The sequence below is a fragment of the Larimichthys crocea genome, chromosome VI (assembly GCF_000972845.2).
Source record: "Larimichthys crocea isolate SSNF chromosome VI, L_crocea_2.0, whole genome shotgun sequence".
In the NCBI taxonomy this organism is placed as follows: domain Eukaryota; kingdom Metazoa; phylum Chordata; class Actinopteri; family Sciaenidae; genus Larimichthys; species Larimichthys crocea.
Genome location: NC_040016.1, coordinates 26,535,770 through 26,560,219, shown reverse-complemented (window position 1 = coordinate 26,560,219; position 24,450 = coordinate 26,535,770). Strand labels below are relative to the sequence as shown.

The window sequence follows — 24,450 nt, the reverse complement described above, 5'->3', positions numbered from 1 at the left end:
GAGGAAGAGGACGGACCGAGGGCTATTTTTGGGTGATTCCCTGCTGCCCTTGTAATTTGGAAAGGTTTACTGAAGGGGAGAGAGAGAGGGGGGGTGTCAGACGGGGCTGTGGTTAAATCTCTAACTGTGAGCTATAGGATGTCATTAAGCTGCTCCGCTCTATGACTCACACAAGCAAACAAACGTATCACACTCCAACATACACACAGTCTTAAGCCCCGACTCCCAGACCAGCAGTCACATGTGGGAAGACACTGCAGGTGAAATCACCAGGAGACTCCCCCAGATGACTGCACGCACTAAGACCATTCATTTTCTATTAGAAGTTTCTAAAAATGTTTAAAGATGCAAATGAGGTGTTATATAACGCAAACCTTTGGTGACATCTACAGACACAAACAGAGAACGTGAAGGCCGTGAACGTTCAAGCCGCACAAAAACATGAATGGAGCCTGAAGCTGACGCCTCGTTCAGACTTTGCGAGGCGAGAGCACCTGCAGAGGTGTTGATTATCTTGTCGGAGTGAGATCATGACCTCATATTCATCCGTCTGTCCTTTACGGTGCAGACAACTCATCCACAGACCCAGTGTGAGGAAATATTAACTGAATGCGACGGCATGAGATCCTGCAGAGAAATCATCAAACTCTGCCATTAAGTTCAGCAGACTGAGCGACAAACGTGGAAAACACTGCGGCTGTGCTGTGAGGGTTCGATTTGGGAACATTGTTCTGTCTCATTTATTTTTTCTCTGCTGTTCATGCATGTCATGTAAGACACAGATCGGTTTAAACTGATTTTTACTTCTTAGATCTGGACACATTTCTTGCTGCTTATCCAGGGCGGGGTCATGGTGTCAGCAGGCCGGGCCATGTAATCCAGAAGTCGCTCGTCCTCTTGCAATAATTTCCAGCTGAGATATATAAATTAATCTCTGCAACATGTCCTGGGTCCAACCAGAGGTCCCCTCCCAGTTTGGCTTGCTCAGCCTGGTCAGAGGCCATAGATACCTCTGTAACATCCTCAGGTTCTGAAGTCTAGTATCAAGAAGACTGTTTTCCTAAACCTACCCAATATGACAGAGCTTCAAATGTTTCTCTTTGGACTCGTCCACTGATTCATGCCATTTGGGTGCAAATGCCTCCGCCGTTTGTAGTTTCTCAGTTTTCTGCACATTCACCATTATTTTGGTGAACCCCCTGCAGTACCTCTGTGGACCCCCTAGGGGTCGTGGACTCCTGGTCTAACTAGATGTTGCACGTGTGCGTGATGATGCTACAGTGTCATAGTTTGAAGTTTTGCTGAGTTGGGAACATGTTGGACGTGCCCAGAAAATCCCCAAAGGAATTTAAGATGGAGGGTGAGACGGTCGGGCTTGGTGCAGTGCCTGCATGCGGTTGTTGTACCGGACTGTTGTGGTGAAAGAAAGCTGAGACAGAAAGCAAAGCTTTCAATTTACCAGTCTACAGTCTAACCACCATATGTGGTCATGAGGTTCATCCAGGGATGGAGGCAAGTTTTCAACTACAAACAACTCTTTAAGCTCTTAAAACTCTGTCAGCAGCAGCAGCAGAACGATAAATGTTCTGCAGAAAGAAGCTCGAGGAAAGCGCTCTGTCGGACTGAGGGACTGACTGACGCTCTGTGATGGACGGACGGAGTCAAAGAGTCAAACAACACATATCTGCAGATCACCAGTGAGCTGAATCTAAACCTCTAAAGTGTTGTGATCCCGCCGTGCCGACACGTTTTCAGTCGTTGCCATCAGCAGCTTGTGTGGAAACTGTGACGTGAACAGGAGAACTCGCCGACTCGGAGCGAACAGAGAGTTTTCTGCCAGTATGTAGAAGTCTGCTTACATCAGGAACCATGTTTGGTTTGTAGAAAATAATCTAGGACAAAAGCTTAAATAAAACACTTCATTTATCCCCATCACCATCTGTTACAGCTGCTTTATTGTCCATAGCGTGCTCTCTAACACTGTCGTAAAGGTTTGCTTGTGCACAGACGCACACACTGTGGTGAAGTCAGACATCTGGTGAACGGCTTCCACAGTTTTTACAGCTTTTATTTAAATTGTATTCACGTGCTTCATTTTAGTGAATCAGCTGTTCACTGAGGAAGCAGCCTGAGCCAAAAGTCATCAAAGTGTGAGTGCAGCCACGTCTCTGAGTTTTGTTCTGGCGACATAAAGACATTAAAGTACGACCAACGAGGCCACACGTCTGTCCTGCTGCAGTTCTGGACAAAAGGTAAAACCACGTCTCCGGTTAGCTGATGAACTGTGTGCCAACAACAAGCTGACAGTGCACAGAGACTGCCTGAAGCTGCCATGTCTCATATGTTTGTCGTCTGGAAGCAGATCAGGAGACGAGCAGACATTTTAGAGGGTCGTGTAAACAGCTGAGCGCTGGCTGCAGATGGAGGATGGGACGAGGTGGCATGAGGCTGATTTATGAACAAAAGGTCACAGCGCTGACCTCACAGCGTCACCGTGTCCATCACATGTCAAACGTTCTTGAACGTGACACTGAACCGTTAACTGCCTGAAATACACAGTCACACCAACATGTGGTGAGCTCAACACCAAAAACTACTGACACACACTCACACAGCCGGTTTGAATGATTTCCTCTGTGAAGATGACATGAAGATGACATGAAGATGACATGGAGATGACATGAAGATGACATAAAGATGACATGGAGATGACATCGAGATGACATGAAGATGACATGGAGATGACATGAAGATGACATGGAGATGACATGGAGATGACATGAAGATGACATGGAGATGACATGGAGATGACATGAAGATGACATAAAGATGACATGAAGATGACATGGAGATGACATGAAGATGACATGAAGATGACATGGAGATGACATGGAGATGACATGAACATGACATGAAGATGACATGGAGATGACATGGAGATGAGATGACATGAAGATGACATGAAGATGACATGAAGATGACATGAAGATGACATGGAGATGACATGGAGATGACATGAACATGACATGGAGATGACATGGAGATGACATGAAGATGACATGAAGATGACATGGAGATGACATGGAGATGACATGAAGATGACATGGAGATGACATGGAGATGACATGGAGATGACATGAAGATGACATGGAGATGACATGGAGATGACATGAAGATGACATGGAGATGACATGGAGATGACATGAAGATGACATGGAGATGACATGGAGATGACATGAAGATGACATGGAGATGACATGGAGATGACATGAAGATGACATGGAGATGACATGGAGATGACATGAAGATGACATGGAGATGACATGGAGATGACATGAAGATGACATGGAGATGACATGGAGATGACATGAAGATGACATGGAGATGACATGGAGATGACATGAAGATGACATGGAGATGACATGGAGATGACATGAAGATGACATGGAGATGACATGGAGATGACATGGAGATGACATGAAGATGACATGAAGATGACATAAAGATGACATGAAGATGACATGGAGATGACATAAAGATGACATAAAGATGACATGGAGATGACATGAAGATGACATGGAGATGACATGGAGATGACATGGGGATGACATGAAGATGACATGGATATGACATGGAGATGACATGAAGATGACATGAAGATGACATGGAGATGACATGGACATGACATGGAGATGACATGGAGATGACATGAAGATAACATGAAGATGACATGAAGATAACATGAAGATGACATGAAGATGACATGAAGATGACATGAAGATGACATGGAGATGATATGAAGATGACATGGAGATGACATGGAGATGACATGAAGATGACATAAAGATGACATGGAGATGTCTTCCAGGATAAAACTGTCCTTCAGCAGAAGCTTCAAGTTGAGCAGTTTTTATTCAGCTATCGTTAAATGTGGTAGTGTTGCTCATTATTAATAATTCTGACATTTTGTTGAGAGGACTCTAGATCCATCAACGTGATGCTAACTGCTGCCGCGCCAGCTCAGGGTTTGAATCCGAGTCTCTCTCTCCACGTCAATGTCACTCTTCAGCTGTCTCTGTCAAATAAATCTCAGAAAGGAAAAAAAAAAATCTCTGAACTCGAGGCAGAGTCAGCTACTAGGACGGCTAAGTTGCACAGCTAACTAACTAACAGCAGCTGCAGTCAGCAGCTATAGAAGAGGACGTCAGAGAGAAACGTTTCAACAAAAAGTTCTTTCTCTGCATGTTAATGATTTACTCACGTCGTTTGGAATGAGGAGCTCCTGAGACGTGGTTTGGGAGTTGGCGTCCAGCCCTCCTGAGAGAGAGAGAGAGCAACAAAGGTCAAATGAAGAAGCATGAGTTTATTTTTATTCTTCCTAAAGCAGCAGCAGCTTTCTTCCTTTCCTTGCTTCGTTTCCTTCCCTCTCCACAGGAAGCAGTCCGCTCACGTGGAGCTTAACCACCAGTTTGTGATGGAGGGTGTGAAAGTGTGCTGGCAAGCTGCTGCTATGTGTGTTTTGTGTGTGCGCTGATGAGTTTTATACCTGGACATAATGGAATAATCAGCCATCCATGTCCACGCATGATAATTCGCTCTTCTTTCTCTCTGCTGTGCATGTGCAGTTAGTGTTTGTTTGAAAAATGACAAAGCCACAGCGTCTCTTCACACAAACTGTATGCACTCTGACCTTTCACTGAAAGACATAATGTAACATTTCTGCATTAAACTGTCTAAACCAGAGTTATACTAATAATGTTCAAACCCAGAGAAATCTGTGAGTTTACTGACTTTACTTTTCTTTAACATTCACACGTGACACACATGAACACTGTGTTGTTGTTTTGATGTGGGAGGTGTTTCATTCAGCGGCCGTCCATGTTTGGTTTGTCTGTTATGAGTTTGTAAGGATGATGGAAGCTAACAGGTTAATATACACATAAAAACATAATTATGCATCTCCTTAAATGTTACACAAGTAAAAGTAGTAATGCTACAGTAAAGAAATACTCTGTTAGAAATAAAAGTCCCACATTCAATTAAAAGTACAAACATAAATATAAAAGTACTAAAATTATATCAGGTGTTATAAAGTCACAGATCGACGTGCTAACACAGTGATTATAATGCAGGACGTTTATTATCTCGTTATGTATTTGAACAGATTGAGACAGACGGAGCGTCTGGCATGACTGATGGGGAAACAGAGCACGTCGGATGACATTAAAAGATTTTTACATCTTCTTGTTTTTGATCCAGTGAATGATGAAACTCGCGGTAACGCCACTTTTTTCTGTCTGAAATGGAAATCAGGTTTTTGAATAAAACTTTCTTCTTCTTTTTTGTTGCTGTATAGTTTTTGTGTCAGAGGACAAAAAGTTCTGAAGAACTGTGATAACAAAGTGACCTCAAACTGAAACGTGTCAGATTAGCTGCTGAGAGCCGGCTCCACTGCGACACACACACACACACACACACACACACACACACACACACACGCACGCACGCACACACGCCTACATTACTAACAGAGGACTGTCTGACCTCTGTTTCCTCGTCTTACATGTTTGTTTTTGAAAAAATCAAAACACAATACAAACTTTATTTTTAATTTTAAACTTTCACCACAATATCACTGTAAATGTAAGTTTTGATTCTTTATTTTTCAAAACAAAGTGCTAAGCAGGGACTGTGTGGATCTATTCTTTCACTTCATGTTTGTTTACTGCAAACATTCATTGTTCCATTTCTCTGTGATACAAATATTAAAAAATAACTGTGGCTGTGAATAAATGTTTTAGGTGCAAATCTGAATGGCACCATCGAGGACCTGCTGATATAAAAGTCTCATAAAAACAAACTACATCCATCAACGTGATGGAAACTGCTCAGTTGGTTGAGCAGCCGCCCCGTGTACGGAGGCTCGGTCCTCGCCGCGGCGGCCCGGGGTTCGAGTCCGACCTGAGTCGACCTGAGTCGACCTGAGTCTCCACATCCCTGTCACTCTCTAGCTGTCTCTGTCAAATGAAGCTCAAAAAGGCCAAAAATAAAAAATATCTTTAAAAAACCAAACACTGCTCTGAACTCGAGCCAATAGGACGGCTAAGTTAGCTGCACGGCTAACTAACTAACAGCAGCTGCAGTCCAGCAGCTATAGAAGAGGACGTCAGACAAAATCAGTCAATGAGGTTTTTTGTTCGAATAATGATTTAGTTATTTATTTTCAGGTGATTACTCACTATTAAACAGAGTTAGGCAGATTATACTGCACACTGGACCTTTAAGTAAGAGGTTAATCGCAGTACTTTTACTCTGTGGACTTCACAGTGAAGTATTTTCTACTTTTAGCGTATGTGTGTGTGTGTGTGTGTGTGTGTGTGTGTGTGTGTGTGTTTATACTTGTACATACCAGGTAGAACCTGTGCAGCTGATTGGCTGATGGGGGCCAGGCCTTGCTGCTGCATGGACAGTTGGTGGAGTTTTGCTAACTAAGAGAGAAACAGAATGGAGCAGAGTGAGATCACAGAAACATCGACAGACAAAATCTTCCTCAGACTTTTCTTGTTACCTCTGAATGTGGAATGCCGTAGTGACTCTGTACTGCGTAGGTCTGAAATAGAAAAGGGAAGAAGTGTCGACATAATGAAACATAATATATATAATTATTATAACATTCCCTCTCAGGCTGTAGAGAGGTAGAGGAGGGCTGCAGACACAGTTTGTACAGGGTGCAGTATTTTGTGCTCTGGCCATTATAACTATAATAATAATTATTTATCCATCATAACGTATCAAGTCTGTGAAAACTAAACTTTTTTATGCACCAAGAATTTGAATATAGATCCTGGAACGTGATCGCTCAGCAGAGTTCTGATATGGTATGAAGGCTGCAGGTAACAGGCTGAAAGTCTGTCTGCACACAGAGTATATGAGGAGGCATCTTTAATGTTACAGCATCAGGAGGAGTAATGCTCCAGCACTGTACGAGTTCATAAGAACACGACGACGACTGACTCCGCTGTGTCTCCTTGTTAGAGTCTGTTAGTCTCTACAACATCACGATTTAAAGAGTCTGCAGAGGCCGGATCACACACTGAACTTCAAACAGAATGAACAATGTGTGTGTGCGTCCCTGAGGTCCACCACACCTTATATAACAGATTTCAGAGTTGTTATGTGGCTGAACTTTTGACTCCTGTTGCTAACTCAGGGGTTTGGAGAAAGTAAGTGAGCCGGCTGAGCTGCTCGGCCTCCTTCATAATGTAATGTCTCTCCTTGATCTGTAGCCGGTAAATATTTATACGTTGGAAAAACCTGAAAGGCTCCGAACAATCCATGCAGGGCTGAACACAGAGAGATGTCAAATACTCATAAATATTTATCCATAGTTTAATGCAGCACATATCAGAGACGCAGCAGCAGCTCGGTTTTATTTCAGAGGAGGAAGCTGGACAGAGACGCTTATTCACTCCATCTCTGCTGATATCTGCTACTGTAATCATTTTATCAGTCACTGTACACTGACATCCATTGCACGTCTGTCCGTCCTGGGAGAGGGATCCCTCCTCTGTGGCTCTTCCTGAGGTTTCTTCCACCTTTTTTCCCTGTTAAAGGTTTTTGTGGGCAAGTTTTTCCTCACTGGAACCGAGGGTCTAAGGACAGAGGGTGTCACTCCCTGTACAGATTGTAAAGCCTCAGAGGAAAATGGACTTTGTGACTTTGGGCTGTTCAAATAAAATCTGATCTGATTTGTAGGGATATAACGATGCATCGTGACACAATTAAAAATCGCTACAAATGTGTGACAACTCGCACCGGTTGACAGAAAAAGTGAGTCGCGACTCTTCACGAATGCGAGAGAAGTAGGATATATTTTTTTCTTCTTCTTTTTAATTAGAAATAGGTTATGTTATCTTAATTATCCCTATTTGTATGTAAAGATGCAGACGAGAACAAATGACGTCTCTGCACAACAAAAAGTCATTTCTAGTGAAATTCAAACTTCTCATACATGAACCAATAAACAAACCAACAATATTTCAAATTCAACTAATGAAACAATAAAAAAAGTAAATCTGTTTTTAACACAGATAATCATTCAGCAGAGACGGAAACAATGAAGGTGCAGAGCAAAAAGAAAGAGTCAGTGCAGCAGTAAGAGCTGTGACAGCTGTAGAGGACAGATGTGTCATGTCCAGCTGCAGAGGACAGATGTGTCAGGTCCAGCTGTAGAGGACAGATGTGTCATGTCCAGCTGTAGAGGACATGTCCAGCTGTAGAGGACAGATGTATCATGTCCAGCTGAGGTCCTCTCTGCAGAGCTGGAGGTCTTCAGGAGGTCTGTGAAGGTCTAGAGGGACGCCCCTGATCTGTAGGAGCTGGATTGCCATCTCATAATGAACTTCTTCTCTCTCACTAACATTCTCTGACTCGGCTGTTTATTTCCGTCGTGCTCTCCTTGAACAGTTCTTAACATCTGCCACCGTTCAAACGGGTTTTTCTGATCGTGTCAAGAAGAAATCCTCGCTGCTCTAATCTGGAAATGAAGATTAATGTTAAACCCAGAAGTGTCTGTGAGGGAGCTGCAGATGACTCTGTCAACAGACAGTGAATGAATGATCTGAGCAGGAGAAGAAGATGAATCCTCGCGTCCCTTCACATGACTGCAGCCTGAATAATGAATAAAAAGCATTAATCGCCTCGCACAGACACTGAGCTCTGCACTAACCCTCCTCGTTTCCTTCACATCCCTTTTCTTGTCTTGTTTCTCTGTCCTCGTCTTCATCCGTCTCTCCCACAGTCCTCTTCTTCTCTGTCAAACTCTTGGATCATCTCAGTGTTGATTGTTGAGAAAAATGATGAATAGTTTGAACGAGCTGGAGCAGCATGATGCACAAAGCTTCAGCCAGCTCGGATGCTACAGATGATACCGACATAAACCAGCTGGTTACCTGCCGGTCACTGGGTGCTGATACAGAAATACACTGTTAATAAAAAGTCAGCTGTTGTTACCGTAATAAATACAGTATAATTCTTTCTAATATTACAGTAAACCGTGACAGTCACCTTTATTTATTCTTCATTTTAAGGTAAATATATAGTATTTTATATTAGAGACTGTTAGTTGTACAGTGTACACTGTAGTATTTTGTATTTGTGTATTGTAGTATATCAGTCCTATGCAGCCTCCATCAGCCCTATGCAGCCTCCATCAGCCCTATGCAGCCTCCATCAGTCCTGTGCAGCCTCCATCAGTCCTGTGCAGCCTCCATCAGCCCTATGCAGCCTCCATCAGTCCTGTGCAGCCTCCATCAGTTGCTGTGCAGCCTCCATCAGTCCTGTGCAGCCTCCATCAGTCCTATGCAGCCTCCATCAGCTGCTGTACAGCCTCCATCAGTCCTGTGCAGCCTCCACCAGCTGCTGTGCAGCCTCCATCAGCTGCTGTGCAGCCTCCATCAGTTGCTGTGCAGCCTCCATCAGTCCTGTGCAGCCTCCATCAGCTGCTGTGCAGCCTCCATCAGCTGATGTGCAGCCTCCATCAGTCCTGTGCAGCCTCCATCAGCTGCTGTGCAGCCTCCATCAGTCCTGTGCAGCCTCCATCAGTCCCGTGCAGCCTCCATCAGTCCTATGCAGCCTCCATCAGCTGCTGTTCCTGCTGCTTTAAGCCCTGATGCCTGACAAACATCCACTATAAGTTGTCTGTCAGCGTGATGGACAGAGTTCTGCTGTTGGACTTCGTCTGTCTTTGAACCCAAACTCCCGCTGATCAGCGAGTCGTCATGCGTCTCCCAACACGAACAGTTTGAGTCTGTTCGTTAGTTTTCCTCTTGATTACTGAGCCGTAATGAATAACACAAAGATCAATCCATGCTGGTGTGACGTGCATCAAAAGGTTCAAATCTGTTTTATTTTTAGACATCTCCAAAGAACTGTCAGACCGTATCCATAAATAAATAAATGAAGTGACCTGATTCTGACATCACCAGCTGTCAAATGTTGTTTTAATGTTTCCCGAGTGTTTCATTATGGTTTGCATTGTTACCTACATGTTGAGTTGTTGAGTCTGTAAATAATATAAAGAGTCCAGAGAGCTGCTCTGTATGGAAAGTGTCCTGACATAACTGCTCAAAGTGAAACAAGTTAATAAGCAGAGATGTGTCTCTCATCACTGCAGAGGAAGTCTCGGCATGAGGCTGATTCACGCCACGTCTCAACATTTTTATTTTTATTTTTATTTTTATAACCGTGAGGTGTTCCTGCCTCAAACATGAACTGTACGTCCAGAAAAAGTCTAAATTACCATCAAGCACAAAGGCGGGAAAAATCTGAATGAAACTCATGGAGATGAACAGGATTTAAACCTACGAGGATCTTGGCCCGAGGCCTGACGCTCCACTGAAGCACTGACTGAAGGACACTCAGCTAAGTGACACTCGCTGTTGGCACTGACCTCAGACCATTGAGCTCAGGACGATCTAAACATCCTGCCACGTCCTTGACACGAGAGCAGCAGTAAAAAATTCATTTCATTCATCTCTGCACTTTAGTCTGAAGCTGAGAAGATCCCAGCTTTGATTATGGGGTCATTCAAAACCAGCTTTAATAAGCAGACGATAAACGATGACACGTTTGTTCCTTTCAGAGGAAACGCAGCAGATTTAACGTCACTGTGTGAACCCGACCTGACCCACGCCGTGATGCACTGCAGCTCCCACACTGTTCATCACGCTGTCCTGAAGCAGCTCCAGCAGAACCTGCAGAGATTTATTGTTCTGCAGGTGCGAGGACCCTCCCTCTCAGCATATTAAAGAAAAGGCATCAAAGCCCCGGGTCAGTGGGTGGAGGAGTAAACATCTGTTAGTGTGGAGACACGGGGGACACTGATCACAAACAGAGACGAGGACAGCGCCGTGTCTTCGTGCCGTGCATGTCGGGGGGTCTCACAGTCAGAGCCACGTCTCGTCCCTTTGAAGGAGCTCCTGTGTGGCCACGAGCTGTAGCTCAGCGAGCAGCACCAGGTGCAGACCTGCTGCTGTGGATCATGGTCAGTGTTTCTGCTCGGCCTCCTGTGAAAGCCGAACTCATGTATGTAAATATTCTGTCCTCATGTTCTGCTTGATTACATTTTCATGACTGTGCTTGAGCTTCTCCTCTTTTCGTACCACAGAACTGAATCATACGATTACAGCAGACGTCTGTTTTACAAGAAGAAGTCTTCATGCTGCTCTCAGACCAGCTCCACATGCAGGACAGTGGAATCAGCTTTAACAGAAGAGGTTTGTGGTCGCGGTATCTGTCTCCTCAGCTTCTCTTTCTCTTTATCTGTCTGTCAGGCTTTCTTTCTTCATTGTCTGCACACGTGCAGAGCAGCCTCTGTTCATCCTTGACCACTCTGTTTTTATCCAGCCATCTCTGGCTGCAGCTCTGTCCCTGTTTACAGCTCAGGCGATATTTTTAGAGAATTACATAAAGAACAATTCATTTGTTTGGGGCTGAGAATATTTGAAATGGTTCTTTATTTTAAAGCAATATCACACAGAGGCAGTGCCGTTATACTGAATATCAGCACGGCTGTGATTTGTCAACAACAGCAACATTTCCGGAACACTGTAACATAGAAATCTTTAATTTTATGGAATTAACTTTTTTATTTTTTACAGTTTTTTCCTGTATTTTTTATATATTACAAGATTTTCACATAAAGTTAAAATAAAACCTCATGTTAGACTTGAAATGCTCTAAAATTATCAGTAGATTGTTGTAATTAATTACTTTTGCATTTGTTGCACTTTATTTAATGTTACTTTGTTCTTGTATATATCTTGAGATGGAGACGACCGTTTGACCCTTGACCCCAGGCGGCCGTACTCACCTGCTGCAGGTCGACTCCTCCCTGTGCCATCGAGAAGAGCGGGTGAGATCCGAAGTCTGACGCCTCGAACACCTTCAGAGAGACACGAGCAGAGAGTCAGTTCTGCTCGGGTCACAAATGAAGCTTCTTTAACTTCTTCTTCTCCCCGTGTGATGATTTGCATACATGTACACATTGTTCATAAGTTCAGGATGGAACTGAGCATTTATAATAATGTTGCAATCACATTTCTCTACAGTTTCTATACATGATCCTGCTTATCAACACTTGGGCTCAAATTACTGATTTAAAAATGATTTTACTGCCTCCTCCAGAGTTTATGATCAAAACTGTGTCCATAGCAACAGTCTGCTGTCCGGAAATAACCGAGAATTAAATCTACATTCTGTATTATATCTGTATTTAAACAAAGTGTTTAAGTGGTTTTAAGAACTTTATAATCCGTCTTCAATGGAAGCGGTTCTTGTTAAAGATGTTCTGAATGTGCTGCATCTGTCTGATGGTCCAGACATCTGAACCGAACTGTCTGATTCTTTAATTCTCGCTCTTTGTTTGAGGTGATAAAAGATTTAACCTAATACTGATTTTTGAAGCTTCATTTCAACATGTCCTCGTTGTTCGGGACATTTACTCCACAGCTGACAGCGACAACAACAGAAATATCCAAACACCCCAACAACTCTGCAGAGAGTCGGTCTCCAAACAATCTCTGTTACAGGCCAACGATGCGTGACCGAGGACAGACACATCTCTCTCAGGGAAAATCATCCACGGCTTGAAATGACCGAATGACAACCTGCATGCTGCTCAGCCCGACGCACCGCGAGGTCCAATGCACACGGCAAGACTCAACCAATTATGCATCAGAGTTTCTGTCCCTGAAAACTTCTCAGAGCTCAAAGCACTTCAACAAACCTCCAGGGTTTTTTTACTGTAGCATGACATGAATGAAGTCACTACTGCTGTACAGGCCTGTAACCACGGACAACAGTGATGTCACAGGGTCCTGGAGTACACCTCTACATCACAGCAGCAAGGTGACGTCAGGTGGAGGTCAACAAACGAGATCTTTAAGTTAGTTTGTAAGATTCTTGAAACTCAAAATTCTTTGGAATGAGATTCAGAAATGGAAAAATGAAACCAGAACATCGACTTAAAGGTCCAGTGTGTCAGATTCTGTGCTCTATATACAGAATATAATAATTATAGATATATATTCAGAGTCCACCATGTTTGTATAGGAGCCCAGAATAGACAAACAAAACACTGGCTTCGATTGTCAATACGATTCATATGTTTTTCTATGTTCTTTGGGTGTTCAGGGTGAGGGGTGTTTATACGGCGAGGTCACTAAAGATATTCCTGTTCCTCTCAGGATGATGTGAACTACAAAGCTCATGGCATTTTATCCAACAGACGTCAAGATGTTACCATCAGGATACATCATCTGTTGAATGTCGTGTCATCGGTTAGATCTGTATATAAGTCAGGGGTTCATCCTCTGGGTACCACGAATGTCTGCACAAGATGTCTGAGACCAAAGAGGAGGAACCGGCCGACAGCTGTGCTGCTAAAAATCACTGTGATTGGTTGGAAACAGCTTCGTTTACATGTCTGTTGACAAGCAATATAACTTATCAAAGTTTGTAATTGAGTAAATGAGATTATATTGCATGTGTGTCTCAGGAAGTCTGCAGGGTTTCCTCAGGCCGCCTCGTCTGACATGAAAACATTTGGTGGTAAATTGATGTAAATAGAAGTAATCTTGATTTCTATATTACAGTAATCACACGATGTAATCGGCTAAATCGATGCCATATGGCCACGTATCAGCTTCAGCTCTGAACAGCCCCAGCGGACGTCGTAATCAACAGAAGTAATGTGATTACTCTGACAAACAGTCACAGCAGCTGGAGGCTTGATTCTGTTTCTGCTTCACTCGGTTTATTCAGAACCAGAACCGAGGAGCTCGTCCTGGACCGGGCGTTTCCATGGGAACACATGTTGTAGTATTTACTTAAAGAATGTGGATTTACATGACAGACGATCGGCTTCCTGTCAGCTCCTGTAAAAGTCATCAGCGAGATTCAAACGTTCCTTCATTACCATGAACACACACACACACACACACACACATACACACACCCACATACACACACACACACACACACACACATACACACACCCACATACACACACACACACACACACACACATACACACACCCACATACACACACACACACACACACACACATACACACACCCACATACACACACACACACACACACACACATACACACACCCACATACACACACACACACACACACACACATACACACACCCACATACACACACACACACACACACACACATACACACACCCACATACACACACACACACACACACACACATACACACACCCACATACACACACACACACACACACACACATACACACACCCACATACACACACACACACACACACACACATACACACACCCACATACACACACACACACACACACACACATACACACACCCACATACACACACACACACACACACACACATACAACACGTCGTTGAGTCAGTGTGTCACCAGCATTAAAACTTCACGACAGACTGAGAAGCTGAATGTGTGAAAGATATTTACATCATTGTTTCACGTCACACTGATCCTGGCTTCCTGAACCTCACTATAGATTTTATTGATTACTTATAAAGTTATTTAGTTTAGATCATTTCATCGTTCACACAGAGGTTCTCAGACTGGAATTATTGTGTCATTTAAATTATGAAAGAAGTGCAACAGAAAAACAGATGATCCTAAATGACTCATGTTGATGTTATGTGTAGCAGTCGTATGAATTACGACTCTTGGTTTGGGTGTAAAGCAGGAAGACTTTTCTCTGTTAATATTTTCTGTTTTATCTCTGCAGACGACGTCATGCTGCAGAGCTCGTGAAGCCCTTTGAGGCAAATATGTGATTTTAGGTTTTATAAATAGAACTGACGTGACTTGATGTCAAATGTCTTAAAATAAACTCGGTGAAACGTTTCCTGCAATTAAACGAAGCCTGACAAGTGTCAGAAACACGATTTAATCCTCTATTGTGGAGGAAGACGACGCTAAAGCTGCGTCTTCATCCTCGACATGATTATAATATCATAGCTGCTGAACACACACAGTCACATAAGCCAGAGTGACACACACACACACACACACACACACACACACACACACATCTTACTGATGAATAAACATGAAAAAAGCCTCGTTTGTATCCTATTGAAAGGGTGACAGGAGCTGCCATTCACAGTGTGTGTGTGTGTGTGTGTGTGAGTGTGTGTGTGTGTGTGTGTGTGTGTGTGTGTGTGTGTGTGAATAAAAGCCAAAGGTATTTTTCTATAACGAGCAAATTGCAAACTGAAGCAAATTCTCTGATGATAAATGATGTCTCGGCTCATTCATCCGTCCTTTCTTCTGTCCTCTCCTCCATCAATCATTTCTTCTTCCCTCCATCCACTCGTCTATCTGACCCATTAATCCGTCCACACAGGCCTCTCCCCTCGTCCAGCCCTCTCTCTCCTCCCACCTGGTTTTTCATGCCTCCATCACTTAACCATCACACTTTAAAATATTTCATGGTTTATGAGGCCAAATGATTTCCTGGATGTTGTTGTCTTTCTTTGGTCCTCTTACCTGGTTTCCTGCCAGCAGCACAGTTCCCGGAGTCGGACTGGGTCGGTATGGAATAGTCGCTCCCTTTGGTGGAGACTGAAATAAAGTAAGAACAGAAAGAGAGAAGAATCAGGACGTGGGTTTATCAGACATCCCAGAGCAGGACATCTGCAGGGACGTCACAGAGACTACGTCCAGGTTTTAGACAGTCTGCGGGGACGTCACGGAGACTACGTCCAGGTTTTAGACAGTCTGCGGGGACGTCACGGAGACTACGTCCAGGTTTTAGACGGTCCGTGGTTCTCAAACATTGTTCACGTCTCTGTCTGAGGCTGAGCCGTCCTCGTGTCTTCACAAAGGGTTGGACGTTGGACATCAGTCATGCTCTTTATTCTATTTTTCATTCTCAGCTCGCACTGAGTTGTCCGATGTTGTTGCGTTGCCAGCTGAGGTTTCTCCCTCGTGTGTTTGATGCAACACGACGACATCAAACAACGTCCAACAAGCAGCAACAGGATTTAATCTGAGTCTTGTTGAGTCGTGTTATTAAAGAACGTTGCTGCTGGATTGATGGCGTCCGTCTGGACGCTCACATGCTGTCACATTTACATGACTCTGATTTACAACCTGTTCGATTTGTCCTTTCAGCTGAAGACTGATGATGATTTTGTTAATGGTGACCTTCATTTAAAACTTGTTTCAGACTTTATGTGCGCGGTGATTTGTTGAATTGTAAGACATTAAAGTAAGAAAGTCACAGAGATGTATTTCTGTGTGTGTCAGGAGGTTTTTATAGATCTGTAAAACTTTCAGGGATAAATTCAGACTAAAGTTTAAAGTTAGGTTGGGTTTTAGATATGAAGAAATAATGAGTGAGGTGAAGTATTGAATATTAAGTTTCTCCCTTCAGGATCATTGATAACTGGAAGCTGTATCAGCTGATGCCGTTCACCAATCACAGTGTCTATTTGAAGCCTTCTATCTACCGTCTAACACTTTTGTAGATTGTTGACATTAGTTCTTCCGATCTTGGAATAAAATCCAGAGTCCGCTTTATCTGGTCTCGACTGGTCTCGGTCTTGAACACTACAACACTGGTGGAGGCGCCACTTGGTTATTTTTTGCAGACTTCCTGCTTCTCTTCCAACCCACAAGAGTTGATCTTAGTTTGTTTCCTGCAGTCAGCTGAGAGACTCAGCGAGACGCAGAGACGAGTCCAGCTTACTGCATGTAGACAACTAGGACGTATCCCAGCATGCACCAGGTGGAAGGCGATGACAAACCGCCGATCGGAGGATCAAAAGATTTCTGACCTGAGATCAGACAGGAAACGTGAACGCACAGAGCGAACTCTGTGACTGCAGCGGCTCTTGAAAGTGAACGAGCTGAACTCAGGTCAGCGTTTTTATGACGTCGTCTCTTTCTTTCACTTTCTCTCGGCTCGGAATATCAACGAGCTCCCGCAGCCTTTGATTTCACTGTCGTAGCTCATCTTAATGACTGCTGCCTCTGATTAATTATAATACAATCATTAATTATAGATTTCGGTGTTTTCATTTGGAAGATTATTGGAAAGTGGACGGTATCTCATGAGAACACGTTTATGTGATGGAGAGCGTCAGATAAACAGAAACGTCTCAGCAGCTCTTCACTGTTTCTGAATGAGCGGCACGTTGCGTCGTGTTTGTCTCTCGGACTGAAGCTCGTGTCTCCCTGAGTTTTGCACGCCTCTCTGGAAAAGTGATTTAATAATGTAAAACTGAATTGAGTCTGTAAGTGAAAGAACGACTTCACAACGGTGAAGATAAAACACGTCCTTTGAAATGAAGGAACGACGTCCGTGATGTCAACTCTGATGAACTCTGATGAAGTCTTCCTGTCATTCGTAGATGCAGAGATGAACTGTGTCTGAAGTGACATCCTTTATACAATCATGTGGGTTTTTAATGCAGCACTACCCGATGGGTCAAAGGTCATGGACACGGTTGGTTTTGGGACATGCTTGAACTCCTTCACTTGGTCGTCAGTATCGGTCCAAAAGAATTTCTGTTTTGCGCAGCGTCCAAACTTTTTTGGACTCAGCGTTGTCGACTATCTGTCAGGCTGTTTTATGAACCAAATCTTTCTCGTGTTTCACTTCTGAACCAGAGATCGCTGCAGACCATATTCTGCCCATTCCAGGTCACAAGCGGTCCAAGTGATGCCAGAATAAGAGTCGAAATCTGAGAACAGCTCCTTTCACCCACTAATCAAATGTTTCCCGACACAACATTCAATGACATGTTTCATGAAAAATTCAAGTTTGACGACAATAAAGATTCTCATTTTTGTTTTTGTTCATTTCAAAGTCACGGCCGGTTGCACGAATATTTAAGAAGATCAACGTTAAGACTGGACACACCTCGAGGATTACAGTGCAGATGAGTTTCACGCATTGGATGATGGCGTCCTGGCTCCCTGATATCGTCACCTCTCTCTCTGTGGAGTTGGGGAGGAGGTCACCTGCCACCTGTACCTGGGCACCTGTTGTCTGCACACACACACACACACACACACACACACACACACACACAGAAAATCACAGATCATGTGCTGAGCTGTGAAAACATTTGTTTATAACTGATCAGGTCATGTGACAGCTCAGTCAGTTTAAAGTTGTATTCTTGTGGTGATGTTTGAACACGTCAGATTCATTGATGGCTTCTTCAGACCTCACTTAGCTAACTCATGTTGCTATGGAAACCAGCATATAAGAGATGGCGGTCAGATCTGCTGCTTAACATTCAGCCTAATACGAGTTACCTGAGCACAGCAGCCCTCCGAGAAGTTTGCAGGGTCTTAATTGAGTCTGTGTTTCCTTCCTGTTATTGTTCGTTGTATTTTAAATATCAGAAAGATGAAGACTGAGAAACGTCCACTCCACTCATCAGCGGCTGGTTAGGATTCCTCCTGTGTGCTGGGCGGATGTTCATGACCTGGATGTCTCGCACAAAGGCTGACATGTATAATAGAAATAATAGGATTTATAATGCATTTCTCACCTCTCTGATCTCCTTGATCTTCGAGCCGCCCTTGCCGATGAGAGAGCCACACTGGCTGGCCGGGATCACCAACCTTAAGGTGACCGGAGGCTTGCTGGTCACCGTGCCGTTGGCTACCAAGGCTGCCAAATCCTGAGACACAGAGAAAAGACAGAGAGGTGACGAGTCTTAAAAACATTCAAGGCATTTCCTTTTACAGTAAATGCTGATCTGCTCAGTTTAGGAGGTAACATCTGCCGCTGTGAGCGGATGGATTCATTTTTCATTTTAAGAAAACAAACCAAACTTGATATTGAACAAACAGTAATTATATTGTTTGCTTTAATTGTTTAATTGATTTGTACATGGAGGTTTTTCTCATAAAAACACACCTTGGCATACGCGAGGCCGTCAGCCTCCTCAGTTGAAGTGCGTTGCTAGGTAACAGCTCAGGGCTCGGCTATTAATATTAACAAAAAATACTGCAACCATAAGAATGAAAGCAGCATTATAGTGTGACATTCATCCTGCTGTGATTAACACATGACAGGATACCTGACACCGTCAGTCATCAGCAGAGTTTAATAAAGAAATGTGACACCCAATCACAGTGTGCCAATATTCAGAATAACAGCATGACCTCAGTGTGATGTCACTTTATTTACCAGTTCAGGCTCCGTTCATTGGTTAACAGCATGACCTCAGTGTGATGTCACTTCATTTACCAGTTCAGGCTCCGTTCATTGGTTAACAGCATGACCTCAGTGTGATGTCACTTTATTTACCAGCTCAGGCTCTGTTCATTGGTTAACAGCACGACGTGACAACAGGTGATTTGTTTGTTTATGTTGTTAGCTTGTTAGCTGCTTTGTGTCATGTATGAACAGAGTCTGCTGACAGTCGCTGCTGGAAATATTAATAAAATCAAACATTTTAATAATATCAGAAAGTCGGTGCGCTCTTCAGCAGGAAACCGGGTAGTTACTATAGTAACGGCCAAAAAAACTCCTAAAATCACAACGTGACACACAGAGTGTTTTATTTGATGCAGCTCTTATTTTGGTGAGAAAACTGAGACACCTAACGCTCATCTAACACTGAAATAACGCTCATCTAACACTGAGATAACGCTCGTGTGACACTGAAATAACGCTCATCTAACACTGAAATAACGCTCATGTGACACTGAAATAACGCTCATCTAACACTGAAATAACACTCATCTAACACTGAAATAACGCTCATCTAACACTGAAATAACGCTCATGTGACACTGAGATAACGCTCATGTGACGTCCGTTATCTGGTGTTTCTTTTAACGGATACGTGAGGAATCATTGAATCAACAACACATTAGACTGAATGATCTGTGCCCTCTGTAAAACCTTCAGGATATTGACAGCTGGAAGGTTTGGATGTCAGTGCTGCTGCAGTCTGACAGTGTGTATGTATGTAATTTTTTTCTAACGTCACCTGTTTACTCTTTTCTTCCCCCTTCCTTCCTGTCTTCTTCCTTCCTGTCCCCTTCCTTCCTGTCCACTTCCTTTCTGTCCCCTTCCTTCCTGTCCTCTTGCTTTCTGTCCTCTTCCTTCCTGTCCCCTTCCTTCCTGTCTTCTTACTTTCTGTCCCCTTCCTTCCTGTCCTCTTCCTTCCTGTCTTCTTCCTTCCTGTCCTCTTCCTTCCTGTCCCCTTCCTTCCTGTCCCCTTCCTTCCTGTCCTCTTCCTTTCTGTCCACCTTCCTTCCTGTCTTCCTCCTTCCTGTCCCCTTCCTTTCTGTCCCCTTCCTTCTTGTCCCCTTCCTTCCTGTCCCCTTCCTTCCTGTCCTCTTCCTTCCTGTCCCCTTCCTTCCTGTCTTCTTCCTTTCTGTCCCCTTCCTTTCTGTCCTCTTCCTTTTTGTCCTCTTCCTTCCTGTCCCCTTCCTTCCTGTCCTCTTCCTTTCTGTCCTCTCCCTCCCCGTCTCCCCCTTTTCTCATTACATATTATCTCCCCCGCCTTAAACTCTCTGACTTGCTTCAGCTAAATCTCGCTCTCTCCACTCATTCGTTAAGACTCTCCCTCCCTCTCTCTCTTTAATTAACTAAGGTAATAAACAGTGGCCTAAATCACCTGTTCTTAATGCGATTGGTTCAATCAATTAGGCCGAGTTGGACTCGTGGCCTCGTTGCATTTCAGATGTAAATCGCAGTTCTGGCTTGTCTGGCTGCTGATCAGATGAACGTGATCTGAATGAATGACTCCCCCGGCTGCAGAAACAGCAGCACATATTTATTTATATCATGTGTCTCCTGTTTCTCAGTAATTGACAGGCAGCGCTCACCCACACATGCACAAACAGGTTCATGATGTGAGGCCAAACATAAACTGTTAGAAACATGATTTTTTTATCCTGCTGAAGCTGACAGCTTTGGACAAAGTGTGCTTCCTGCAGGAGGCTGATGGTTGCCCAGTCTTAAGTGTGTGTGTGTGTGTGTGTGTGTGTGTGTGTGTGTGTGTGTGTGTGTGTGTGGTTTATTCTGGACACTGCTGGTTGCTTCAGTCCGCTGTGTTTCTATGGATAAATCAAACTGTAGCCTGCATTTCAAAATAAAGTGCAGTGACGTCGCTGACACCTTGAATAAGATGTGAAATGTTTTCATCCTCTTTCTAGTTTTGTCTTAATTTATCTTTAGTATGTCACTTTTTAGTTTGGGAACAGTTTATAACTAACACTAACAGAATATGTCACGTTGTAAAATGTGTGCTTTTATTTTGGGTTGAATTGGGCGTACCTCAGACGATGCTAAGACACTTATAGACACTTATAGACACTTATAGACACTTATATGTGTGTGTATAAACCCTTAAACATAAATGTTAACTTTGTTAAGCTTTTTCACTTCTAAAAGGACCTTTAACCTATTGGCTTTTTTTAGTCGATACGTTCGGCACATGTGAAGTTGGACATTTGAACATGGGGACTTCTGGAGACTGACTCACTTATGGAGCCAGCCTCGAGTGGACGTTAGAGGAACTGCAGTTTTTAGCACTTCCATTGGCTTCAAACTGTCCCTTTGTTGTTTTTCATCAAAACCAGGTCCCATTGTTCCAAATATCCTCAGGTATGTGAACACACACTTGACTCTGGTCACACTTTGCTCTTTTAGTACAGACATGGAGCCTTCAAAGCAAAGAACGTTCTTAAAGTTCTTGTGGGTAAAAAGGTTCTCCACAGAACTCAAAGCATTTTTCTTCAGGTGTGTGATGTTTTTTAGTTGACTGTTGAATTTGACTTGATGCTGATGAATGACTGCTGTTTTGTCTCCTTCTGTTCTGCTGAAACTTTGATGCACATCTTCAATAGAATTTTAAATAGCACATCATCCAAAGTACTGAGTAAACTCCAGTAGATCCAGAACTCTGCTGCCTGACCACATCACTCCTGTCCCACACATTGGATCTTGGTGTTTGGGGCGGCCTCCATCAGGAGTTTAAACTCTTTGATTCAGACATGAGTACTGGCTGCATGCTGCTTGCTGTGTGCTGGATTGTCTTCAGCCTTTGTCGCCCTGACGAACACCTTTGTTAGTCTTGTGATTGATGCTGCTCACTCTGTCTGATTACACTCTTTCCTTAATCCCTCACTCCTTTCTTCTAATCTCTCTTTGTCAGTCTCATTAACTTTAGACAGCACCCACCTTCTCTCTTTCTTCTCCCTCTCTCTTCATCTCGTTCCCTTCATCTCTCACGCTCTTCATTTCATGTGTATTCTTTTTAATCCTTGCAGAGACCCGTCGACCGCTCTCCAAATCTCCATCAACTCCGCCTCACATTTTCTTTCCCTCTCGTTTTCTTTCATTAGGATCAGGAAGATTTAAATACGTCAACAAGGCTCAGATTCTCACAGAGCCACACGGATTCAAGTCAATGATCCAAATTCATTTAATTTCTTTCTGTAACCCATTAAAATACAGTGACGATCACAGACTGAGACATTATTATACACTCAACAGCAGTTCATGAATTTCACCATTAATGCCTCAGTTTGGTCTTTAATGATCTCGGCCTGTTGAGGTTTATTGTTTCCTCGTCATGCCTCTCTGCTCCTGTAAGTTAGTATCTATCTATCTATCTATCTATCTATCTATCTATCTATCTATTAATTGAAGTACTGAACGAAGGAAGGACGTGTCTTAATATTAATTATATTATACTACTGACAAAAATTCAACTAAGAAAAAATGAAAAACTGATTTGTAGTTTGGAAACGGTTTAGCTGCTTTTTCAATTCTGTGAATGAGATTTGTTGATTTTCAGTTTTTTTAATTCATAGACCTCGAACATGCTCAAACACTGATGTTACATGTTACGATCAAACAGTGAATGTTGGACCCTCGTCTCCTTATAATTTTGTTGAGTATTAAATATCTGCAGGAAGGACACAACTGAAGGGACATCGAACAATATTTAAAATGTATGTTTAAAATTCATGTATTTATCTTAATACATTTTAATCGAAGAGTCGAACTGAGGGAAGGAAAGAACCAAATATAGACGGACAGATCGAGGACCGAGCGATCAGGGTCACTTCAAACACTATACGAGTGTGTGTGCACATGTACTTGTATGAGTGTGTGTGTGTGTGTGTGCACATGTACTCGTATGAGTGTGTGTGTGTGCACATGTACTCGTATGAGTGTGTGTGTGAGTGTGTGTGTGTGCACATGTACTCGTATGAGTGTGTGTGTGTGTGTGCTCATGTACTCGTATGAGTGTGTGTGTGTGTGCACATGTACTCATATGAGTGTGTGTGTGTGTGTGTGCACATGTACTCGTATGAGTGTGTGTGAGGTCACACACGAGACAATCCTATTAGACATTACAATAAATGGCTCCCTGCCATGCTGTCGAGGAAGTAAAGGTTACACACTTCAGTCAGAGCACCTCCACATCAGCTCAGTGTGTGTGTGTGTGTGTGTGTGTGTGTGTGTGCGTGTGTACTTGCCGTACTATCTAACAGTGGACCTTGCTGTCGTTGTATGTACAGGGGACATTTTGCTAAAATCATGTGACCGTCTTTAAAATGCACATTTCATAGAAATCATCAGAATGACCAAGACGTGTGTGAGGATAATTTAAATTAGTATGTGTATATTAACATATGTATCAGTGTAATATTTCATTTCATAGTATAAATCCTAGATAAAGTCATTTCTGTTGCTAATACTGCAGTCTGTAATATTTGTGCATGCAGCCAAGTTATGAACTAACTCTAAAGTGTTCATGATTATTTTTGTAATATTTGTTTTGACACAGTAATTAAGTGAAATAATGGATACAGACAATTAACAGTCGTCCACACTTGGTCGGTGTTGAGTGACAGTCCACTGTTGGTGATGTAGGAATGCGTGTGTGTGTGTGTGTGTGTGTGTGTGTGTGTGTGTGTGTGGTATCTACCTCCTCCAGTTTGAACGTGATCATGGTGAACGCTCTGAACACACAGTCTGTCTGTCCCGTGATGGTGATGATCCGCTCTGGACAGGAACCCTCAGAGATGTTGATCCTCGCACTGCTCTGTGGGTCCAGACAGAAAGGGAGGAACAAGGGAGGAAGGAGAAGGGAGGAAGGAGAAGGGAGGGATGGTGGGTTTTATGTTTGTTTTTTTTTGGATGGGGGAGGGCAGGAGGGAAGGAATGAGGGAGGTAAGGAAAGTGAGAAAGGGGATGAGGAGATAATGCAAAGGAGGGGGATGAGGAAGTATCCAGGAAGGCAAGGGAGGCAAGTGGGGAGCAGAGTGGAGGTGAATTACGACAGGAGGAGGACGGGAGGGAGGGAAGATGGTTAATGGAGAGAGGAGAGAGGAGAGGGGGAGGGAGGAATAGGGGAGAGAGAAA

At 43.3% G+C, this 24,450-nt stretch overlaps 1 protein-coding gene across 2 annotated transcripts in view; it reads right to left on the bottom strand.

Annotated features, from left to right (window-relative positions):
• Positions 1-24,450, bottom strand: part of pcbp4 (poly(rC) binding protein 4) — a 118,340-nt gene that overhangs the window by 10,816 nt on the left and 83,074 nt on the right. For both annotated transcript variants that reach the window (XM_019255359.2, XM_027278939.1), the window contains exons 6-13: positions 24,014-24,130; positions 18,602-18,733; positions 17,962-18,090; positions 15,582-15,656; positions 11,873-11,944; positions 6,569-6,610; positions 6,410-6,488; positions 4,262-4,317 (exon numbers count right to left, since the gene is read on the bottom strand). In XM_019255359.2, coding sequence (XP_019110904.2) covers positions 4,262-4,317; positions 6,410-6,488; positions 6,569-6,610; positions 11,873-11,944; positions 15,582-15,656; positions 17,962-18,090; positions 18,602-18,733; positions 24,014-24,130 — 702 coding nt within the window. The remainder of the gene's footprint in view (positions 1-4,261; positions 4,318-6,409; positions 6,489-6,568; positions 6,611-11,872; positions 11,945-15,581; positions 15,657-17,961; positions 18,091-18,601; positions 18,734-24,013; positions 24,131-24,450) is intronic.